This window comes from Sminthopsis crassicaudata, chromosome 6 (genome assembly GCF_048593235.1).
Source record: "Sminthopsis crassicaudata isolate SCR6 chromosome 6, ASM4859323v1, whole genome shotgun sequence".
Taxonomy (NCBI): domain Eukaryota; kingdom Metazoa; phylum Chordata; class Mammalia; order Dasyuromorphia; family Dasyuridae; genus Sminthopsis; species Sminthopsis crassicaudata.
Window position 1 is genome coordinate 37,799,635 of NC_133622.1, and position 24,486 is coordinate 37,824,120.

General features: G+C 35.4%; 1 protein-coding gene across 2 annotated transcripts in view; it reads left to right on the forward strand.

Annotated features, from left to right (window-relative positions):
- The first annotated feature begins 1,567 nt into the window (after nucleotides 1-1,567).
- The window catches only part of OCIAD1 (OCIA domain containing 1), a 37,967-nt gene continuing 15,048 nt past the window's right edge, over nucleotides 1,568-24,486 (forward strand). Inside the window, exons 1-6 of one of the 2 annotated variants that reach the window (XM_074275364.1) lie at nucleotides 1,568-1,827; nucleotides 3,742-3,807; nucleotides 4,508-4,588; nucleotides 18,315-18,368; nucleotides 20,809-20,856; nucleotides 21,788-21,923. In XM_074275364.1, coding sequence (XP_074131465.1) covers nucleotides 3,747-3,807; nucleotides 4,508-4,588; nucleotides 18,315-18,368; nucleotides 20,809-20,856; nucleotides 21,788-21,923 — 380 coding nt within the window. In that variant the 5' untranslated portion in view covers nucleotides 1,568-1,827; nucleotides 3,742-3,746. Of the gene's footprint in view, nucleotides 1,828-1,917; nucleotides 1,937-3,741; nucleotides 3,808-4,507; nucleotides 4,589-18,314; nucleotides 18,369-20,808; nucleotides 20,857-21,787; nucleotides 21,924-24,486 lie in introns of those variants that run through there. The other variant, XM_074275365.1, reaches the window with a different exon arrangement.

The following is a 24,486-nucleotide window of genomic DNA, read 5'->3' on the forward strand; positions in this document are numbered from 1 at the left end:
TGAGAAAAATGCTTCAAATGAAATATAAGGAACACCTTCCCTGTCAAATGATAGTAACTAGGCTTGAACCTAAAAATTACCTCCTTTAGATTAGCAAAACTTAGGGGAGGGGATCAGAGAGATACATTTCTAGTCTGGGTATCCCCTTTCTAAGGAGAGCAGAAAAAAAGCTTAGGAGCTCCAATCTCCTCCTCCCCTCCAGGAAGAATTAGTTTTTTTGAAGAAAGTTGAAAAATATTCCAGAAATCTATTTATGCTCTTGATAAGGCACATTTAGACATCCTCCCTAAGCTACATGACAACACAAAGGAACATATACATCTGTGCAACCTAGGTGAGGAAATAAGGGGGGTAAAACTAATGCAATGAAAATACCACAAATTATATTGTTTTGTATATCTGCATATATATAACATTATGTGTATAATATAGACTTACTTCTTTTAATTTGAGAGAGTAATTTAAGGCCCATACTTTTGCTTCCCTAATAATTGCTTGGTTTCTATTTCTCTAAGGCACACTATTAAGCACATAGTAGGTCCTTAATAAATGACCACAGAATGAATCAGCAAGTTTCATAATATAATTTAGAAATAGAAGGCACACTATTAAGCACATAGTAGGTCTTTAATAAATGACCATAGGATGAATCAGTAAGTTTCATAATATAATTAAGAAATAGAAGGCACACTATTAAGCACATAGTAGGTCTTTAATAAATGACCACAGGATGAATCAGCAAATTTCATAATATAATTTAGAAATAGAAGGCACACTATTAAGCACATAGTAGGTCTTTAATAAATGACCACAGGATGAATCAGTAAGTTTCATAATATAATTAAGAAATAGAAGGCACACTATTAAGCACATAGTAGGTCTTTAATAAATGACCACAGGATGAATCGGTAAGTTTCATAATATAATTAAGAAATAGAAGGCACCGAGGTTTCTGTTTCTCGAAGGCACACTATTAAGCACATAGTAGGGTCACAGAATGAGTCAGTGAGTTTCATAATTAAGAAATGAAGGGACCTTGGGCATCATTTTGGTTGGATCCTCCTATTTACAAGGTCACTGATTCAGTCATCAGATACTGGGGGCTCTGGCTCCGCCCACCTGACCACCACACTCTGCCCCACGTGTCCGAGAGGGGTGCGTGCAAAGGATATGCTGTGGCAGGGAGCCTGCTTTAGGGTGCAATTAAAAACGTAGGGATAAAAACCCCCAATGTATGTATATTTGTGTGTATATGTGTGTCTAAGAAGGGCAGCACAGGGGTCCTCCCAAAGCAGAGCCCCTAGTCTTCCTCCCCGTTCTTGCGAGTCCCCATGCAAAGTGCTCAGGAAAGTTCCAGAATTTTTCCCCGCTAGTTTTAGGAAAAGGGTCACAAAGGGTCAAAGTTCAGTTCTAACTGAGAGGCTGGGAAGTGCTGACCCCGAAGCGCCGTGCGCAAGTGCAGTGAGAGGCGGCTCGGGGAAGGGAGAGAGGGAAGGAGAAAAAGGCGGGACTAAAGGAGATACCCAATAAAAACCGGCGTGTGTTTGCGCGTGACTGCCTAAAGGAAGCGGTGATTGGCGAAAAATTCTTGAGCTCATTTCCTTTTCCCTGCTCTTGAAAGCATCCGGGTTATAGTCCTTCAGCTTAAACGCTGAGTGCCCACCCCGCCCCTTTCGACCAGTCTCCAGGGCCTCCCTCGGGTTTCGCTCCTGCGCCGCGCGCGCCGGCCCCGCCCCCCCCAAGTCGTTTCCCCCCTCTCTCTCCCGTCCCTCCTGGGGGGGCTGGCGTGCGCCGTTGCTACCCCTCTGCTGCCGCCGCCACCAGGAGGTGGGTGAGGGACCTTCCTGGGAACCCCGGGCCCGTCCGGAGAAGCTGACCTCCTACTCCGGACTGCGGGGTCCAGGAACCCTGGGCCTGCCGAGGGCGGCGTGTGTGTGTGTGTGTGGGGGGTCCTGGGGTCGGGGAGTCGTGGGGGTCCGGGTGGGGGTGGGGCGGAGCGACTCGCATGCTTTGTTTCTCTCCTTGCGTGCTTCGTGGTCCCTCGTGTAATCGTCCCCTTTGTCTCCCCGCATCTTAGAGGACAAGTGTTTCGCTTAGCCCCCATTACTGCCTTCCTTTTGGGCGGTCTAGGGAGGTGGCAGGAGCATTCCCGAAGGGCCGGCCAGACTTCACAAAGCTCAGGGACCCTGGAGGGGCCTTCAGCTTTTTTACTTTTTGCTTATTTCTTAAGCCTCAGTTATGATTTTATTTGTGCAAATGAGAAAGCTTCGCCTGTGGGACCGCACCTGCCCTTCCACTCTAGGGCACCCGTAGGTTATTTACCTGCGCTTCGCGTCAATTAGCAATTGGCTTGAGTTGTTAACTCCCAGCTCAGCTTTCTGTGTGTTGGCCAACTTTAAAAAGAATAAAAAATAATTTTCTAAGTCTAACGTGAGAAGGTTCCTTCAACATCTTCCTGTTCAAGAACAAGATCTTTCTGGAAGGCATAGGATATAATGATAGATTTCTATTGCATTTTTTTTTTTTTTTTGGTCATTATTTTATGATCTCAGCTGCTTTTTGTGTGGAGAAAAGTTCACTAGATTTGGAAATTGAAGAAATTGAGTAAAGGTTCTTCAATTAAAAAATTGGCATAAATTATAACTAGTAAATTTTGGCAGAATTTTAGTGGAAATCCCATTTCTCCCACAGTATTTAGTGTTAGAAGTGGTGATAATATTTTGTGAGCAGAAACTTTTAGAAATTGTTAAGAAAGCTGTAAGGTGATCTAAACCTAATTCTGCCACAGTGGTTTATGTTTGTCCATAGAAAAATAAGAGTCCATAGTTTAGAAGTTGTGTCCCTCAGTTTATCAAACACTTGACTACTGGGTCTCAGCTCTATAATCTCTTCTATTGGTCATCCATATTCTTTGTTAACCAGCACTTAACTTTTTTGATTACGTCATATTGCTTTACGTTACAGCTTAAGGGCTCCTTAATTTTCCCTTTTAGTTCCCTTTGCACCTCTAAGTCAGTTTCTTCATTAATGAAATGAAGAGTTAGATAACATGAGTCTGAGATTGCTTCTTATTCAATCCGATCCTACTCTTTGTGACCCCCCCCCAAAAAAAAAAAAAAAACCATAATACGCTGATACTGTCTGGGCTGATACTGTCTGGGGGCGTTCTTAGAAAGGTATCATATTGGTTACCTGTCTCCAGGCCAATATTCTACCCACTGAACCATCTAGCTGCCTTTCACATTGCTGCTGGGACCAATATTTCCTGAAGAATTGGGATGAATTTGAATTTGTCATTTTCAAATCTTCTGCTCCAGAATTGACTTTATTCTTTCCATAGCTTAGTGAAAAAAAGTAAAAAAATTATGTGATATGTAAAATGTATGGGATTGCCTGTCATCGGGGAGAGGGAGTGGAGGGAGGGGGGGGATAATTTGGAAAAATGAATACAAGGGATAATATTATAAAAAAAAATTATGTGAAATCAACTCTAGTAATGTAAACATTCTCTGATTTTGCACAATTGCAAAGGCAACAGAGATGGCAAGTATTGGTGAAGTTGCAAGACTTCATCTTTGATGTTATTTTAAACACGTAGTATTTTATTAAAGGAATAACATCATTTTATTCAACAAACTAGTTTTTTTTACCCATTGTAGTAGTTTTTGTGATGTCATATAAATAAAATCAGTATCAATATTTGTGGTAATCTTTAACTATAATACAATTCTCTCTCAACAGGCAAGATGAATGGAAGGACCGATTTTGGGACAGAGCAGAATGCAGAAGTCTCACCACCACTCCCTAGTAAATATTTATTAAACATTTTAAATGCTAAAACTTTCTGTAGTTAACTTTGATTTGAGTGATACTAAGATTAAAACATAGTTGAAATAGAAGTTTGTTTGAAATTGAGAATTTTTAGTTGAGTTACAGAAGAATGAATATTGTTAAAATAAGAGTTTTTTTAATAAAGAAATTTTTAGTACAATATTTTATAGATCAGTTTTCACCTTTTTGTCCTCTCTCCAGTTTTCTTATTGGGCCTCATCAAAATTCTTCATTTTATTTTCAATTTATAAAATCAAATAAGCCTTTCCATAACATAGTAGAATTTAAAAAGATGATTTATATGTAAAACTGCAACTTCATGTACAACTTTTTTTTTAAATCATATAACAAAGTTGTCATGTAAATTTCTTTTTTCCTCTTTTTCTTCCCTTTTCCCCTCCTGCCCCTAAAATATGTGTGTGTGTGTGTATATATTTAAAATCACTCTATACATACCTTTATCAGTTTCCTCTCAGGGTACAGACATCATCCTCCCTCACATATCCTTTGTAATTGTTTGGGATATTTATAATAGTCAAAATGAGTTCTTAAAATATTGCTGTTATGAAAAAATGTTCTAAATTCTTACTGATCAGAGAAATGCAAATTAAAACAGTCTTGAGACATTTTACAATCTTGTAGGTTTATTGATTGTTTTTTAAATTTTGATAAATAGACATCGGAATGGATTACATACCAACAGAAGAAGAAAGAAAAGTCTTTGCTGAATGTAATCGAGAGAGCTTCTGGTACAGATGTAAGTCAAGTTTTTCATTATATTTTAAGTAATTATTATAGTGACTGAAAAGATCACACTGTTATTAAAACAAGATTTTCTTACAGTTCTTGCTGAAGGGCTAGTGAAAAGACAAATTTTGTAGCTTAATAAGCATAATTATTTCCTGATGGTATTTCAGGACTTAGTGTCTCACTTTCTTATACCTTGTTAATAAATCTTGTCATAATTTTAGAAGTCATTTTTCATCTAATACTTAATATTTAAAATGATGGTGATTGTTTAAGTGCAAAAATCTTTGGGGGGTAGGATGTGGGGGATTGATTTAGAGGTACAAAATTATCTGAACCTAATAGGTACGAGACTGTTTTCTATTTATGTTTTTTTCAGGAATAAAATCTTTATCCAGTTTTATCTTTTGGCTTATCATATATATTATGCTAATATGTTGGATGGTTTCTGGGTCTTGCTTATCTAATCCGGTTTTTGATCATCTTATCTATTTGTTAACCTACATTAAATAATTTTTATCATTACTGATTTATTTTACAGTTTTAAAATTCCCTTAAATTTTCTTACTTCTTTTCCCCAATATTTCTGTCATAAAAGTACTATGTAATATACTCCTTTGATGAAATACATATTGTTAATTGTGAAGATAACGCCAGCACATAATGAAAAGATGAACAAGACAGTTAAATGCTAAACTACATTCTGTTAGTGCATTGGGCCTTTAGAAAAGGGAGAGAGATTAGTTTGGCCTGAAGTATTTGAAGAAGACCTTGGTGGCATTAAGTGGTCTTTACATGTTGGGAATAGACAAAAGAGAATTCATCCTAAAGTGTTATTAAGAAAGGCAATGGAGACTGGAACGAATGACTGTAAACAGTGTGTGCTGGAGGTGTATGCCAGAATTGATGCTGAGGACCCAAATGCAGCCAACTAGGCAACCTCTGCCCTCTGGGAGCTAATATTCTAACAGGGGGAGACAACTTGGAGATAAAGTTGAAAGTGGAGGGGAGGTCGGAAAAGACTGAGAATGCCATATGCAAATGAAAATGTCCAGGTAGGCCTGACTGGAACAGAGACTATGTGGTGTGGGAAGAATAGGAATTCTATTGCTCTGGAAAGATTTTGAGTGGCCCTGGCCATGCACTTTTGTGCTTTTGGAGCATTAGAGTAGATGGGCAATGTTCTCAGTCCTCTGCAAAATTATGGAGAAGGATGGTGATATTATTAATAAACAGCATCTTCTCATAAGACATTCAGAAGTATTAGTGTGAAAAAAAGCAATTTTTAAAAGACTCAATAAGAGGCCTAACTAATCAATGTCATTCTGAGGAGATTTAAAGGATGAAATTGAAAGGACAAACAATGATGGAAAAGATGTGCAAAGTTTTTTTTGTTTGTTTTGTTTTTTTAATAATAAGCTTTTTAATATAGTACCTATTCCTAAAGTTTTCATTATCAACCACCCAAGATAACAGGACTATAATAAGATCACCTACTTGGCTTTGAAGAATTTATGCCATCTGGCTTAGTTGAACTATATTCATGAGTGCTGAAAAAACTGGCAGATGTAAGTGCTGAGCCACTGTCAGTTATATCTGAAAAATCAAGAAAATTAGGAGAGGTTTGATAAAAGATTGGTAATAGGCAATTGTTCAATTTTTCAAAAATAAATATTTTAGGACAGAATGTACAATCTGTAAGTCATTGACCTTGACTTTAATTCCTGAGAGAACTCTAAAATATTAAGGAGAGTGTTGAATAATATGTAGAAATTAAAGTGATGATTACTAAAAGCCAGAAAGGCTTTAACAAGACCTGGCCATTGCAACCTAACCCCCCAAAATAAGGATAAGGGGAATGCTGTGAATATAATTTTATCTACTATATCTAGCACAGCTTCTGATAAAGTAGGCCATACTCTTTTTATAGAGAAGATGAAGAGGTTCAAATAGAGAGATGGACTGATTGAATGACTATTAAAGTTTTAATGCCAGGGTGACAAGAGTGCTTCAGTCAAATAGTCCCTAGATCTGTATTGGCTCTGAGCTGTTAAACATTTTGGTCAATGACCTGAATAATGGCATCAATAAAAGCAGAGATAGCATTAGAGGTAGCTAGCAGAAAAATAGTGTATGTGACTGAACAAGTCACTTAACCTCTCTGGCTGCCTCAATTTCTTCAAATGTGAATGAGTAATAATAGCATCTGACTCCCCAGGATTGCTGTATGTCTAAAGTGCTTGGCATATAATAAGCTTTCTGTAAATGTTAGCTATTATATCATTACTATATTCCTTGAATTTGCAGATGACACAAAGCTTTAAAAAACAGCCAATACATTACATCACAGAGTTAGGATCCAGTAGGATCTTGACAGGCTAAAGCAATAGGCTGGATCTAATAAGACTGAAATTCATTAGAAATAAAAAGAAAATCATCTACTTGAGTATGGAAAAATGACCCTTCCATATTATGAAATGAGAAAAGCATGGTCAGATAGCAATTGTTGTGACAACATCTTGGGCTTGGGTGAGTACAAGCTCAGTAGGAGGCAGCCAGAAGAGCTAATGAAATATTGCATGGCATTAAGAGAGCTTGAAAGTAGAGAATCTTTTTGTATTAGATTCTTCTCGTCTTCCTCTGATCTGCTGGTTCTGAGCACCATATTTTAAAAAGAATATTGATCTGTGGGGGAAGAAGAGAAGATCAGGAGATGCTCTGAGTTTGAATGATGTGTGATTTGGATCAAGGAATTGACCAAGTTTAGCCTAGAGAAGATTTGTGGAGGTGTTTACTTTCTTCAAGTAGTAGAAGAATTGTATAGAAGGGAAGTTTGATTTGTTATTTTTAGCTCCAGTATGCTTAAAATCATCTTGGGTAGAAGTTACAAAGAGACAAATTTAGATTGCACATTGGACATTAAGAAAAACTTCCTAACAATTAGTGCTTTCCAGAAGTGGAGCACACTTCCCTTGGAAGCGGCACAGATCCCCTTAGGAATGCCTTTTATACATGGATTTGATTGAATAATCAATGAAATTACTTCCAAATCTCAAATTCTGGTCATTCTGTGAGAGTGGAACCATCACCACATTTCTGCTAACATGTCAACCATGGCAGTGCTAGTAGAGAAATTAAAGACAGTGTAGAAGAAAATGACAATAGGAAAAGTAACTGACTTTTCAGCAAACATACACAGAGGAAATCCATGCTAGAGGCAGCATAATTTTATTTGGGTGTTAAAAGTTGAATTTTTGAGGAAGGGGAAGAACCTAAAGATGTAGAAATAATTTTGGACTTAATTTTTATTTTAAAATGGAAATAGAAATAGAAAATTAATAACTACCTATTTATATGCCTATTTTATGAGTTTTATTTTTAAAATTTTTATTCATTTCAAACTTAAAATACAAAAAGAATATTTCAGAAGAGGATTTGATAGAAAACCATGAATTTCCATTTGACACATTTACCTTTTTTCTTTTCTTTTTTTTTATGAAAATTATGTAACATGTACACATTTTCAAAGCTACCTTGAATTTTTTTACTTACTTCTAAGTTTGTTGTACATTTTTCCTTCTCCTCCCCAACTCTGCTCTTGGGAAGACTGCCACATAGATACAAAAATGTATTTATGTGTAAGTATATACTATACTTTTATGTATCAGTTCTTTTCCTGGATTTGGACAGTATCTTCTTTCAAGGTCTTTTGTAGTGGTTTTGAGTATTTATAATTCTCAAAATGACTTAGTTGTTCAAAGTTGTTCTTAGAACAGTATTGTTATTACTGTGCACATTTCATTATTTTGTGCCAGTCTTTCCATCTTTTTAAAAAAATCAACCAGCTCATCATTTCTTCCATCAGTCATATCCACAGCTTTGTTTAGCCATTCCCCAACTCATTTTCTAAGATGATTATTCATTTTTCCTGAAGTTTTCCTCTTTCTTATTTGATATTTGAAGTCAAAGTTTTTCCAATAACTTTTTGGGCTTTAACCAGTTGAAATGGTGTTTTATCACTTCACCCACATATTCTCTCCACCATAATAACTATGGGAGGTTGGTTCCTCTCTCCTCTCTGGCTGCTACAGGTAATTTTGGGATGGAGAGGAGGGAGGGGGGGCGGATGATGCCTCAGGCTCTAAGTTTTCCATCTTGCTTCCTAAGCCCTTCTCTCCACCCCTGGTACCCTCTTTCCCCATCACAGACTTTAGCTTACTCCTGGACCGCTTCCCAGGCCTGGACTGCAGCTAGCCCCTGGGCCAGACAGAGCATGCTCCAGATTTGCCCGGCAGCCCACGCTCCTGCCTAGCGCTTCCCCCAGGGCTTGTTTCTTACCTTCCCTTGGGCCAAACTCCCCCTTTCTGGCCTTTCCTCTGCCCTCCTGGTGGTCTTAGAGCTGCTGCTTTACCTGGAGTTTAGGCTGTTCTGAATTCAGGATGAGCTTGTGTTTAATCTGCTTTTTGATTCTTGGCTGCAATCCAAGTTCCTTTGCCTTTCAGAATATCAGATTCCAGGCCTTTTGATCCTTTAAGGTGGAAGCTGCTAAGTCCCGATAATCCTGATTGTGGCTCCTCAATATTTGAATTGTTTCTTTCTGGCTGCTTGCAAGACTTTTTTCTTGGCCCAATAATTCTGAAATCTAGCTAAGATATTCCTTGAATTTTCCTTTTGGTGTCTCTTCAGGAGATGGTCAGTGAATTCTTTCAATGGGTATTTTACTTTCTGGTTCTAGGACATCAGGGCAGTTTTCCTTGATGATTTCCTGAAAGCCTTAGATTGTCTCTCCTAGATCTGTTTTCTAGGTCAGTTGTTTTTCCATTCTTCTATTCTTTTTCTTTTTCTTTTGGTTTTGTTTGACTGGTTTTTGATTTCTTAGCTTTGTGAAATTTGGGAAAGCAACTTGGAGAAGGAGATGGAGAGCTAGCCCTGAGGCCCTGGACTCAAGCTTCAGATCTGGTGCTCACTGGCTGGGTGGGGTTCCCCTGCAGTCCCTAAATAAGCCTGGAGGCCCACCTGCATCTCTAGGGAGATTCTTCACCATGTATAGGCCAAAGCCTAAAGTGATTTTTTTGTTACTTATGTAAGGATAAGCGGATGAAAAAGTACCTATTAAGCATTCAGTGCCAAACCCTTTGCTAAATTTTAGTCTCTTGGTTGGGGATCTCCTCCTTCTGTGCAGATGGGTACTTTCCCTAGGGCATTGAGAGGGATTTTCTGATGTGGCCTTGTGGGCCTTGGTGGGGGTGGTGAGCAGAGGAAGGTAATCCGCAAGGTCACAGTGGAGGGCATTAGGGAACAGGGAGGCTTTTGTGAGCATCTTTCATTACATCCATCTATTCATCATAATAAAAATCAATTGGAAGATGTAAAGACTTCGATAGCCTACTGTGTAACTTGGAAGGACAAACCGCCTCTTCCTAAAGATGTTCCTCTAACAAGGTCTCCCCTATACATAATGTCAAAACTAAACAGCATTCCTCAAGAGATATAGAAGTGTAAAATGGGTTATTTGGAGAGAACCCCTCTTCAAAGGGGCTCACTATTATCACAGGGCAAATCTGCACTTGGACATACATCCAAATTAAGTAAAAATTCCAGACAAGTATAGATATATAGGTAAGTTCCATTTGCATCTTGTCACAGATGGCATGAAACTGATTTAACCAAATGTCACAGCATTTTATGACCTCCTAAGTGAGATCTATAATCACTCTAAAGGGTGGGTTCTTAATTTTTTTTTTTTTTGTCACAGATTCATTTGACAGTCTTTGAAACTTACAGACACATCAAAATAATGTTTTTAAAAGCATAAAATAAAACACATAGGATTGCAAAGGAAATCTGTTATGTTGAAATACCATCATCAAAGTATTTTAAAAGAACTAAAACAGTTTCACAGACCCAAGTAAAGAACACTTGCTCTAAAAGTTTAGTCTAATTATTCATACAGAGAAAGCCAAATGATCCCAGTGTGCAGTTGGGTGGATATTCTGTGGTGTTTATGGGCAGTTGGACTTTTCTTTTCCTTCCCTCTATTCCCTCCACCCCTGTCCTGGGTCATCAAAGGATGCCCCCCATCAGAGGCTACTTAAACCCTTATAAGGAGTCTCTGACTAAGATGGATGTCCATTCTATCCCTTCTGTTGAGGTAGAGGACTATTGGGCTTAGCTAACTCACTGCCCTGTCTCCCCATTTGCAAAGATTTCTCAGGCCTGCCCATTACCCTGCCTGTCAAGCACTGTTATCTTACCTACGAAAGTAACCTGAAGTCCTCTAAACCTTGCCTTTAGCCCCCTGATGACCTTTATTCTTTATATTCATTATTTCTTATGGAATGAATAATATTCATGTACTATAGTTTCCTTAGCTATTGCCCAGCATATAAGACTTAAAAAAAAAAAAATGGTCCTTTGAGGTATATATGTAGCACTAAGATCTCTGGACATTTTTTTGTCACTTTTTTCACACAATCACAAATTGTTTTCTTGAATGGTTAGATCAGTTCATAATTATATCAGTAGTCTTTAAAATGCCCCATTTTTCATGACCCCTTCGATACTGACTTCTCATCTTTTCTCATTTTTGCCAATTTGTTGATTATGAAGTAAAACCTCAAATGCATTTTGATTTATATTTCTCCTATTAGCACTTTCGAGTATTTTTTCACATAATTGCTACTTTAAAAAGATGTATTAGTAATTTTCTTTTGAGAATTGTTTAGTCTTGTTTTCTGATCTTTTATCTTTTGGGGAGAATATTAAATATTTATGTTTTGTTTGTATCTTGACTAACATCTGTATCTGATACTTGGTGAAGAGATAACTTCCCTTCCTAGTGTTACGTAAAGTAAGTTGTCCATGGATTATTTTGTGTGTGTGTGTGTGTGTGTGTGTGTGTGTGTGTGATCACCTTTGTTAGTTTTCCTTTATCTATAACCATATAAAGCATTTGATCTGGTTTTCTTTGACTTTTTTTTTTTAGATGTGCTCTTTTATAATTGGGCCAATGTCAGTTTTGAATTTGTAATGATATATGGTGTAAGGTCTTGCTCTAATCCTAATTTCTGCCAAATTGCTTTCCAGTTTTCCCAGGAAGTCTTGTGAAATAGAAATACCTTCTACAGGTAATTTATATTCTTGGATTCCTTGAACATTGGGTCACTTAGGTTTCATTGTTTCCGAGTCTTCCTATCTGATCCATTCTGCTAATAATCTACCTTGGCTTTTTTTTTTTTTTTTTTTTAAACCAATACTAAGTATTTTGATTATTAGTACTTTATAGTATAATTTGAGCTGGACGTGCTATTTATTCTCTTTCATTTTTGTTTTTGTTTTTGTTTTTTTTCCTTGAAGGTCCCTCCTAATAAAATTTGTTGTTTTGACTAGCTTGATAAAACATTCTTTTGATAATTAGGGATAGTATTGAATCTGTAATCTAATTTAGGTAATTATCATATTTTATTATAAGTGATATGGCCCAAATTTGAGCACTGAATTTTCTCATAGTTATTTATCATCTTTTATTTCTTTAGGGAATAATTTATAATTCTGTCTGTACTGGTCTTGATAGTGTTTTGATGGGTTGACTTCTAGATATTTATGCTTATTTATTTTGAATGCAAATTTTCTTTTCACTCTTTCCTCTTGTATTTTGTTACTGTTATATAGAAATGTTCTTGCTTTTTGTGGATTTATTTTGTATACTATTATATTGCTAAAACCACTGAAGTCTCCATTAGTTTCTTTACTAATTCTCTTGGATTTTGTATATAATCTGTCATGTCGGCAAATAGCTATTTTCTGTCATTTTTGCCCATCTTGCCTGTCTCTTCTTGCTCTTGCTAGCTTATTTCTTAAACTCTGTTAGATAGCAAAAGCTAAGAAGATAGAACTTTGCTTTATTACTGTAGTTGTTGGAATTGCTTCTAGTATTTTTCCTATTTCATTTCAGTTTTAGATATTCCATTTAGATAAGAAACAACAGGGTTTCTTAAATGTTTTCCACTGTTTCATCCAAGAAATTTTTACAGATGGTATGTAAAGTAGTTAAACAATTCAAACATTTACTGATAATCACAATTTTGCAATCTCCACATTCAGTTATAAGGCTCTATATGAGAATCATGACTTATAGTTTAAGGGACTGGATCATTTTTAAAAAATCCTTTTATGAAAAGGCCCATTTCAAAAGTACCAGTGTTTTCTGGACTGCCTGAGTCATGGAACCAAATTTCAGATTTGAAATTGTGAATCAACCAAAAGGTAATGGAGAGTAGCCTGAGAAGGCTCCATCACTTTAAAGGGTACTGAGAAGGGCTTTCCTGCTTCTCTAGGCCTCTCAGCCATGACTTGGTCTGGCTATTTTGCCCTACACGAGCTCCGATTTTTTAAACTACTTTTCTTCGGGCCCTAGAACACCCTGGCTCACTCTCCCCAAACTAAGTATCGTCATTTTGTATTTGGTGTGCTATAAGGGTATGTTTGTGTACATACATGTGTATGTACATATTTACACCCACACTGTGTCATCCTTGAGAAGATCTGTAGGGCAGGGCTTCCTCTGTTGTCTTTGTATTTCCAGTGCTATTAGTAAGTGCTAAGTGAATGCTTGATCCATAACATAACTTGTACATTTAATGGTGAGAGTGGATCATTTTCCACATTGAAAAAGAGCTTTTTATGCGTATTGAGAAGGGACTCCCGGTTTCACACTGACTTACACATAGTAAGTAGCAGAATCTTCACATGAGGTTGAGGACCATTTGTATATACACATAAAGGTAGGAGTGTGTTGTTATACAGGCTTCTTTGTGATTTTGAATAGGACCAGATTTCACCTGTGTGGGGAAACTGCAAAAACTGCCTCAAATATTGTGGTAGTGCTTTGCAGCTTGAATTCTACAGCATTACCTAGGGGCCCTGAAGTTCTTTCTGTGACTCGCTGTTGGAGTCTGGCTCAGAGGTGGGAATTATACTCTGGGCCTCTTCTCTTGTCTGTGTATCCCAGACCTTTTGATCTGTCTAATGCTTGTAAGCTCCCTTCTAATCTAAATCTGATCATACACACACACTCACGCATGGTGTATTTATTCATTTTCAAATGTACTTCTGGGGGAATGATATTTTTAATAAGTGAAATGATGGGGTTTTGTTTTTTGGAGAATGAATAGCATAGAACTACTTAAATATGAAAAACCAACAAGTATAAGAGGTTATTAGTACATTGTAAAAATCTTCCCCAAGCTGAAAATCTGTTAAGGAAGTAAAACTGTTGTGTGAAAAAGACAGATAGGCTATCTTAAAGTTGTTTTGGGGTTATCTTGTGGAAGTGTTATTAGATGTATTCTGCTTGGCCCCAAACCAAGTAGGGCCTTGGGAGTTATAGCTCAGTCTGGGGGGAATCTGTCCCCAACCACAGTGAGTGTCTCAGAAGTAATACACTCAGGTAATGCACTCAACCATGATTTCAAAGATCAGTAATGAAGCATGCTGCTGCCGTCAGCTGTGATAGATTTGGTGCAGAATGAGACATGGCTCATATAGGAATTTGATTAACTGTGTATATGTTACAAGAGTTTTTTTTTGTTTTGTTTTGTTTTTTTTTTTCATTTTTGATTCATAGGGATGGGGTAGAAGAAAAAGACTCAATTTTTGTTCATTAAAAAAATTTAAGATAGTATGTTTCTTGTCATTAGAAGTCTTAAAGTAGTAATTGGATCACTATTTTGGGGGGTGTTGGAAGATAGACCTATTCAATTAAGCTCTGTCATTTCAGGCTACTTATTAGAAATTCATTAGATTCCTACACATCCCCTGGATTTTCTATGTCTGATGCTCAAAAAAATTTATTCTTTTAAAAAAAAATTTATAGTGTAATGCTTTACTGATTCATTATTTATTCCAAGATTAATTTTAAATTTTAAAGTCTGAGTAACAGAGCAATTCTGAAAGTTGCATTGAGAAAAATTTAACAAGTGAAATTAAATCTATTTAAATCACTTTGTTTTTTAAGGAAAATATGTACCAATAATATACATCTATATCTGGGCATGGTAGAGATTTCCAGATTCACCTAGAAATCCTTAAAACACAGTTATTCTTAATTTTATTGACTCTGATGTTCTTTACTTGAATATATAACAGAAATCCATGCTATTCCCATGTAGAAGAATAAAGTATATCAGTAAAAACATGCTATATTGTACTAGAATCCTAAATATAAAAAAAGAATTCTAGATATAATTAAAATATTTCAAACTATTGTTTTACAATTTTTTAATATATTAGGTTTTTACCAGCTCCATTTTTTAATTGTAATCAAATTCAGAATAAACAAAAGTAATAACTTAAAGGTAATATTAAAAATCTTTAGTCAAACCTTTGTCTTTATTGGTTAGAAAGAAAATTTAATTGATGCTTCCTGATGACTTTAATTAAGTGTAATTGCTGATTGAAGTAATAATTTATAACATACATATTTTCTTGGCAGATTTTTCGGTGAAAAACACATTATTAAAGTTAAAGTCATTTAAAAGACTTGTTTCACTATAATTTGTATCAAATTGCTTGTACATATTGTGAGTACAGTAGAGAGGGAGAGAACATGAAATTCAAAATTAGAAGATAAAGGCAAATAATAAAATTTAGAAATTTTTAAAAAATGTTTTAAAAAAAGGATATCTTGGCCAGAGCCATTTCTTGCCACAGTGCTTTTTTTTCTTCAGGTATGTGTAATGTTTCCAAGATATTTTTTTTCTTGTGGTTCATTTTATTTATTGCTTATCCAACTATTCTTTCATACTAAGTAATAATGTGTTGGAGGTGATACAGAATGAGGGAATTTGTCTAGTAGTATGGCTTTTACTTGATTGAAACTGAAAATATCATTTTTACCAATTATATCATTTTATCAAATATACCAAAATATCATTATTACCCTTTTTTCAAATACTGTATAGTTATTTAATGTACCCCAAAAGATAAGAAAAAAAGTTGATTAAGTGCAGTCTCATATTAGTTGTCTGCTATACTCACATGTTATATCATGAATTTATTATTCATCAAGGTATTTTTTTAATGTTAATGATTAACTTTAGTGTTGATAAAATCATAAGTCTTAAAAGTATCAATTTATTTGATGATATCAGCAATTTTAAATGTCATAAGTTTTATTTATAATAATTCCATATCTTACCATGGAAATATTCAAAAAAGTTATTCCTAAAAGAAAGACTTTTAATCTAACAATATACAAGCAAATTTTGTTTTGAGTTTGCTTTTATTTATTGATCCTATTAATGTGTTCCTTGGAAATAGCATCCAGTAAAGTACTATATAAAGTATATGCCCACATACAGATAGCATTTACATATGTTTTGTTGTTTGGACCAAAGATTTCATTCATGTTAAAAACTTTTGAAAAAGCAGTTTCTACCCATGAAGATCAGAACTCCTTCTTTTGAAAGTCCTTTAACTTGTCAGTGCCCAATGCCAGGTCTGTAATTTGAAGAAGAGGTGCTAGTTATTATTAATAATCATAATTAAGCAAAAGAAATTGTCATGTTATCTATGGCTAAAATCGTATGTACTTTTCTTTAATCTGTCATTATTATCAGAAGATGGGCATAATTCATAATCTCTGGAATCAGGATTTGTCATGATTTGATTTACTTTGATTAAAGTTCAAGGGATAGAAAAAGAAATTTCATTTAAAATAATTGTAGACAATTTAATCTATTTGGGAGTCTGCCTGTCAAGTCAAATACAGGAACTATGTGAACACAATTACAAAATGTTCTTTTCACAAATAAAATCAGATCTAAGTAATTGGAAGAAAGTTAATTGCTCATGGGTAGGTCAAGTTAATATAATTAATATAATTAAAAATGACATTTCTACCTAAATTAATTTACTAATTCAGTACCAGTTCAGGCTATCAAAGATTATTTTATAGAATTAGAAAAAATAATAACAAAATTCATCTGGAAGAACAAAAGGTCAAAGAATATCAAGAAAATTTATTTGGGGGAAAAATACAAAGGAATGTGGCCTTGCTGTTACAGATATAAAACTATTATAAAAAAGTAATCATCAAAACTAATATGGCACTGGTTAAGAAATAGATGGATCAGTAGACTTGGTTAGATACATAAGACACAGTAGCAAATGTCTTTAGTAATCTTCAATTTGATAAACCTCCCAAACTCTAGTTTTTGGGATAAGAACTAATTATTTGACAAAAACTGCTAGGAAAACTGGATAATAGTGTGATTGAAACAAGGTAGAGACCAACATCTCTTATACTATACCAAGATAGGGTCAAAATGAGTACATAGACATAAATGTTGATGCCATAAGCAGGTTAAGGCAGCAAGAAATAGTTTACCTGTCGTATCTATGGGAAAGGGAAAAATTTATGGTCAGTTAAGAGTTAGAGAACATTATGAAATGGATAATTTTGATTATGTTAAAATTTGCACAAACAAAACTAATGCAAGACTAGAAGCAAAGCAGAAAAAGGAGGGAAATAATTTTAAAAGAAAACAGAGAGCTGGAAAACAATTTTTATAGCCACTGTTTCTGATAAAGGCCTCATTTCTCAAAGGACTGAGTCAAATTTATTTAAAAAGCAGTCATTTACCAATTGATAAATGGTCAAAGGATATGAGCAGGTAGCTTTCAGGTGAAAAAAAAATTGAAGCTATAGTCATGAATCTGAATCACTTTATTAGAGAAATGGCAAATTAAGACAACTCTGAGGTACCATCTCACATCTCTCAGATAGGCTAAGATGACAGAAAAGGAAAATGATAAATGTTGGAGGAGGTGTGAGAAAATTGGAACACCATTGCTTCGTTAGTGGAATTGTGAATTGATCCAATCATTCCAGAGAGCAATATGGAAGTATGCCCAAAGGGTTATAAAACTGTGCATATCTTTGATGCAGCAGTGTCTGTATCCCAAAGGTCACAAAAAAAGGGAAAAGGACTCAGGTGTACAAAAAAATTTATAGCATCTCTTTTTGTGGCGGTGAAGAACTGGAACCTGAGGGGATGCCCATCAGTTGGAAATGGCCGAACAAATTGTGGTCTATGAATCTAATTCAATGTCATAAGAAGTAGTGAACAAGCAGATTTCAGAAAAACCTGGAAAGATTCACATGAACTGATGCTGAGTGAAGTAAGCAGAACCAGAACACTGTACATAATAACAACATTTATGATGATCAGCTGTGATAACTTAGCTCTCCTCAGCAATGCAATGATCCAAAACAGTTTCAAAAGACTCATGATGGGAAATGGTATCCATATACAGAGAAAGAACAATGGAGTTGGATTGCAGATTGAAGCATACTAACTTCACTTTTTTGTTTTTTTCTTTGTCTTGGGTTTTTCCTTTTGTTTTGGTTTTCCTATAATACTGTGACTAATGTGGAAATATATTTATCATGATTGTACATGTATATCCTATAGAGCTCAGTCTTTAAAATGAATGTTGGAAACTATCTTTACATGTAATTGTTTAAAAAAAAAAAGTATTATTAAGGGAGGGGAGTTTGTAAAGTCTTTAAAAGTTTTTTGTCTTCATTGTGCTAATGAATTCTAATTCTGCCATTTCACACTTGAAAAAAGTTTAAAAGTTAATCATTTAAACTACTTAAAACTAACTTTCCTAAGATTAAAAATCTTTGCAACTTCTTTTGTTTTGATGAATTATTCTTTCCTCCCCTACAGCTGTTCCCTTTTCTGCAACTAGTATGTTGGTTACTCAGGGATTAATAACTAAAGGTAAATATTGAATATTTGAACTTATTCTTAATTAAAAAAAAAATTTGGATACCTATTTATTTTTGTATCATTCACTTATGCACAGACCTTTCCCTCTTTTTCCATCCCTTTATTAGATTGAACATATAATACAGTAGGTACATCTGATAATACAATTTTGACTTATTTTTATTAAAATTAATGTGAGCAAGTCAATACAATGGGTTTTAATTTTTAATGTATACTTTTTGCCTTTTAATATAATTTGCCTTTATTTTTTTTAACATCTATTTGCCATACTTTTTTTGTAATACTCTTAATTTTAGCACTGTAAAATTGGCAGCATTTTTGTTGATTCTCTTGAAATGTCAGCTAAGTAGCACAGTGGATAAAGCTTTGGGCCTGGAATCAGGAAGATGGATTCATACCTGACCTCCAGCCTCAATTTCCTCAGCTTCAAACTGAGGGTAATAACAATACCCCCTTGACTGCTTCATGGGGTGTTGTGAGGATCACAAGACTGCGTGTTTGTCAAAGCCCTGAGCCCAGGGCCTAGCACGTCGAGAGCATGGAAGTGCCCGTCTGTGCTCTTCCCCAGCTCTCGCTGAAATGGGCCCACCTATTACTCTGTTATGGTGATTTGCTGGGCAGGCCTGAAGTCAGGTTCCCTGACTTCTGAGGCTGCCATTAGGATTCTGGAGTGGGCCACGCACTGGGGGAGGTTTCTTGGGCTCTTTACAGTTTGGTTCCATCATCCTTACATGTTGTAATCCAGCAAAAATGGGCCCCTCTGAATCCCGTGCCTGGCCTTTGCATCACCTGTTACTCCTGGCTGAGATGCAGTGCTTTTCCACCCCTGCCAGCTTAAGTGCCACTATCTATATGCAATTTTTCTTTATCCCAGCTGCTAGTATCCTTGCTCCTTAATTAATCTGTTTTTATTTTGTATTTATTCTGTGTGTACTTAGTTGTATACATAATTCTCTCCAGTAAATTATAAGCTCCTTGAGAGGAGGATTGATATTTTCAGGGACTGGCGCAGTCTCTAGCGTATAAGGGCTTAATCAGTGCTTGTTGAAGTAGTTATTGCTTGAAAAGAAGAAGGAAAAAAACATTTAAAAGTCCTCTCTGTTCAAAGATATCTTCTGTTTCACCAAATACAAATTCATTTGGGTTAATAAGGTCCTGCCTCAAAATGCAGTTTACTAATGGGAGAGAGGAAAAGTAATTTATTTAGAAGAGAGCTATTGAGAAGCCCTGAGGTAGGCCCAGCTACTGCTAACTGTTTGACCCAAGAAGAGTCTGGATGGGCTCCTGGGGGTAAAACAGTGGGGAGTCCTCGACTTGGGTACTTTTGCCTAAGATAGCTTTTCTGAATCCTTAGTTGTTAGTGGAGTCCCACTGCTCCCATTACTTTTTTGTGTATATGTTGTATGTTCTCCAACCAGTAAGATGGCAGCTTTTCCTTTTTCTTGGTATCTGTTACCTAGCAACTATACCCTAGCTTATGTAGTACTAAATAAGTGTTTGTTGAGTTGAGTTAGTGCCAGGACTAGAGCTAGAACTTGATGCTTCTGTTTTAAGGAGCTCTCCCATAAGCATCGTGATGGTCGGGAACAATTATAATCAGAGTACTTCCAGTAATTAAGACATCAGGACTAGGAGGTGGAGGAGGCAGGGCTTGTTTTATGGCACTGATTGAGCTAGGATCTCTGAAGGAATATTTAGAAGTGCTAGAAAGTAGGAAGAGATCGATCATGTCTGCTAGCATAGAGTCTTGGGTTAGAGCTGGAATAGAAAAGAGGAGAAATGGATTTTCAGGAAGCCATCAAGAGCCTATAGGTGCACTGAAAAGCAGGTGCTGTGATCCCAATGCTGATCTCCTTTCAATGACCAGTTTAGAACTAGGTCTTTAAAATTTGTTGAGGGTGATGAATGCCTTTTAAACTTTATATCTTTTAAAAATTCTTCATGTTCAAAACAAGTCTGATCTGATCCAATTTTTATTAGTGCCTGTTTTTCAGGGGGCTTTTATACTGTTCAGAACAATTTCTTTCTACCAAGATGTATGTTACACATTTTGTTTTATTTTTCTGTCTCCTAACTGTTAAACTTGCATTTTCATTATTTCCTGGAAACTCCTTAAAGTCAAATTTCCTATTATTTTAGTCTTTACTATTTCATCAAGTTTTTTTGCTGCCGCTTAACATTCTCGGACCTGAAGCCATTTGACCTACCTAAAGAGTTCTTTTTCAGTTTTGATACAATTTTGTAACTTTTTATAATTAAGTTTTCTTTCATAATCCATATTTACATTCTTACAGTTATAGTAAAAGTCTTTTAAAGATCATGTAACATATATGTTTCATTCCTCCTTCTCTAAAAATGGATGTTATATTTCATTCCTCCTCCTCTAAAAATGGATGTTATATTTACTGAGAAGTTATTTTTTTATTTTTAGGAATTCTTTCCAGTCATCCCAAATATGGTTCTATCCCTAAAATTGCATGTAAGTATAAAACATTTATTAATATTAGTTTTATTCAGGTCTTTCTAAGAACATGCAATATTTTTTTTTTTGAGTAAAATTTTAAACATTATCAAATTAGTGGTTGTTTTGATCCATATAATATCCTTTTCATGAAATGTTCTCCTGTGAGAAAATTTATTATTTACATAGTTTGAACTAAAATTATCAATTAGTACCAAGTCTTAAAATGTAATAAAACCCCCCAACATATTCATAGTGTAATATATTGCTCTTTGGTAACTAATTATAAGAATTATTCTAACAATACTTGAAGAAAGACTCAAGTATATGTAGATATACTAAGTGACTTTATAATAATAAACATTTGGAAAGAATATATATATTTTGCTTTCATGTAGTACTTTACAATTTTGTTTTTATTAAACTTCTTTTACATGTATTTTCTTACTGATTCTCACATAGCTTATACTACTAATTGAGGTTTGGTATCATAAAAAAATAAAGTGAAATATTTGACTTAAAGGACTTCTCCAAAATCACATAGCTAATAAATAGTAGAACTAAGACCAATTCATTTCAGTGTTCTTTGCACTGTTTCTTGTTTCCTAGAGCTTTTCATAAAATTGGTGTTGATTGATTTCACTTTAATGAAGTTCATTTTTTATTAATTTTAAGTAACAACTTTTTAAAAAAAACTCTTATGATCATTTTATTTGATCCTTTCTTAGGGTCTGAAATACAAATGCATACCAAGCTTATGTGTTGTTGTAATGACTACAGAATTATTTCTTAAGACTTGTTATTCTCTGAACTAAAGACATAATTAGAACTATAATCTATTTTAAAATCTGTGTATTATTATTATTATTATTATTGTTGTTGTTGTTATTGAAAACAGTTTTTGGCTGACAGTAACATTGTGACTCAAATTTGTTTCTTTATAATTAAGTTGCTTGCATAATGGGATATTTTGCTGGAAAAATCTCCTATGTGAAAACTTGCCAAGAGAAGTTTAAACGACTTGAAAATTCTCCTCTTGGAGAAGCTCTGCGAATGGGACCGGGACGTCGACTTGCATCACCTGGGTAAGGAAAATTCTGATTCTTTTGAATAACTTGTTTAAAATGTTATATTCCTGTCATAAAAGTTGTAGGAAGTCAGCTAAATGCTGCCATTATTCAAAGGCATGACAGCTTTGCCTAGGACTGCATTGGCAACTTTCCACGTGTTACAGTCTGACCCTAATTTTGTATAAAATGGAACATGACTTAGTTACCCTCCTCTTAAAATATAAAGAAGCATTCTATGAGGATTGCATGTCCCAGAATATAATCTTTTATCTGGCTATGAGTTGCCAACTCATTTAGTTCTTTCATTGTGCACTTCATATTGCTTTAAATTAAACGAAATTATGTCTCTAATGAGAATTTTAATTTCTCCCATATTATCTTAAGAGTTAAAAACCAAAGGAAAAAAAACAACCCACAATGGAGACTATTTGATCTAGTGGAGCAAGGATCCCCTTCTGTTTACTTATACCCAAAAGGCAATTATTTCAGTCCTTTTATTATATTTTTAATAAGATTTTATTGAAATTTTCTTTTCCTTAGATCATCATAATTATGCCAAGTATCCTTTCCTTATCCCTCCCAGAGAACCATCCCATATAACAAATAGTATTTTTAGAGGAGAAAAAAAAATCAGTACGTTGAGAGTCTGAAAACACGCACAATATGTAACACTGGTGGAAAGGTGTGAAGAAGCAGAGTTTGGAAGTTCTCATACCTCTTAACTTGAATTCTGCCTCATCTTTATAATTTTGCTAAATTCCCTTTTGATTTTTTTTAGTGTGTGGTGGTTGTCCCTTTACATTGCTGTGGTTTTGGTGTATGTCGTTTTCTGGATTCTGTGTAGTTCAATTTGCATCAGTTCGTGAAGCTCTTGGGCTACTTCTTTGTTTATACCACAGTCCTCGTTTTTCAATATTTGTTACATTTATGTAGCACAATTCTCCCATTTTCCATTTGGGGGGCACCAACTTGCTTTCTAATTCTTATCGATCACAAAAATACTGCTACAAATATTTTGGAGTAAATTGAGGCTCCTTATCAATGGATTCCCTGAAGAATAAGCCCAGTAATGGAATCTCTAGCTCAAGGGATATAGATGTTTTAGTCAATTTGTATAATTCCAAGTTGCTTACCAAATTGGTTGCACTGTTTCATGGCTCTACTAGCCGCTTAGCAAACTTTTTTTTTTAATAGCTTTTTATTTACAAGATATATGCAAGGGTAATTTTTCAGCATTGACCCTTACAAAACCCTCTTTTTCAACTTTTCCCCTCCTTCTCCCCACCCCTTCCCCTAGATGGCAGGCAGACCCATACATATTAAATATGTTAAAGTATATGTTAAATACAATATATGTATACATATCCATACAGCTATTTTAGCAAACATTTTTAAAGAACCTATATGCCAGGTACTGGGGGATAAAAAAATGGCAAAAGCAGTCAGCAAGGTGCTCAGAGCCCACCTACAGAGACAATACACAAATGGAACATTTACATGGCAAGTTATATATAGACAAATAAAATAATTAACATAGAGAAGGCACTGGAATTAAGAGGGATGGGGAAGGCTTCCAGTAAAAGGTGGAATTCTAGTTGGGATTTAAAAGGAAGTCAGAGAAGAAGGGCATCTCACACCTGGGGGACAGCCAAGTGATATAGCAGCCAGGGAGTCAGCATGGCTGGATTGGAGAGAGACTTGTCAGGAAGTGGGGAGGGAGGGTCTTCAGGGCAGAGTGAGAGCAGGTTCAATAGGTAAGAATTCCCTGGACACCAGACTGGTTTCTCAAAGGAAAAGGCTTTATTGTTGTATGAAGCAGCACAGAACCATACAGCATCAGGGGACTGGTTGGGCTAAGGGGCTCCTCCTGGATGGGTACTTTATAGGGAAAGGTGTGGGGGGAAGATGAGTGGTTAAACACTCCCCAAGGAGAAGTTCACTTCTTAACCATTGGCCACATTTTGAGAAAACGTGGAGTAGAAATGTAGTAGTGAGTTTTGTCTCTGCAGAAGCTTTTCAGTTTCAAGCAATCAAAATTTTATCCATTTTATTTTCTGTGGTTGCATTTATTTCTTGTTTGGTGAAGAATCTATTTCTTACTCATCACTTTGAAAGGCATAGGATTTGTGTCTTTTTTTAATGGTCTGCTCTTTAATATTAAGGTTATATGTTTGTTTGGAATGTATTATGGATGTGGTGCAAGATGTTGGTTGGCCTTAGCCTCATTTCTGCCAAACTGCTCTCCAGTTTTCCCAGAAGCTTTTTTTTAATCAAGTGAGGAGTTTGTTTGCCCAGGGAATTTGTTTTCCACTTTATCAAACACTGAGTTACTGAATTCTGTTATTTCTGACTTCCCCTTGTCTAGTGTGTTCCTTTAAACTATGTCTATTTTTTAATACCAGAAGGTTTTGATTACTGTTGCTTTATAATATAGTTTGAGGTGAGTAGAAATACTATTCCCCATTTATCCCTATTTCTTTTCATCACTTCTCTTAACAGTCTAGATTTTTGTTTTTCCAAATGAATTTTGCTATTATTTTATCAAGATCTATAAAGTGTTGGCTTGACTATTTATTTG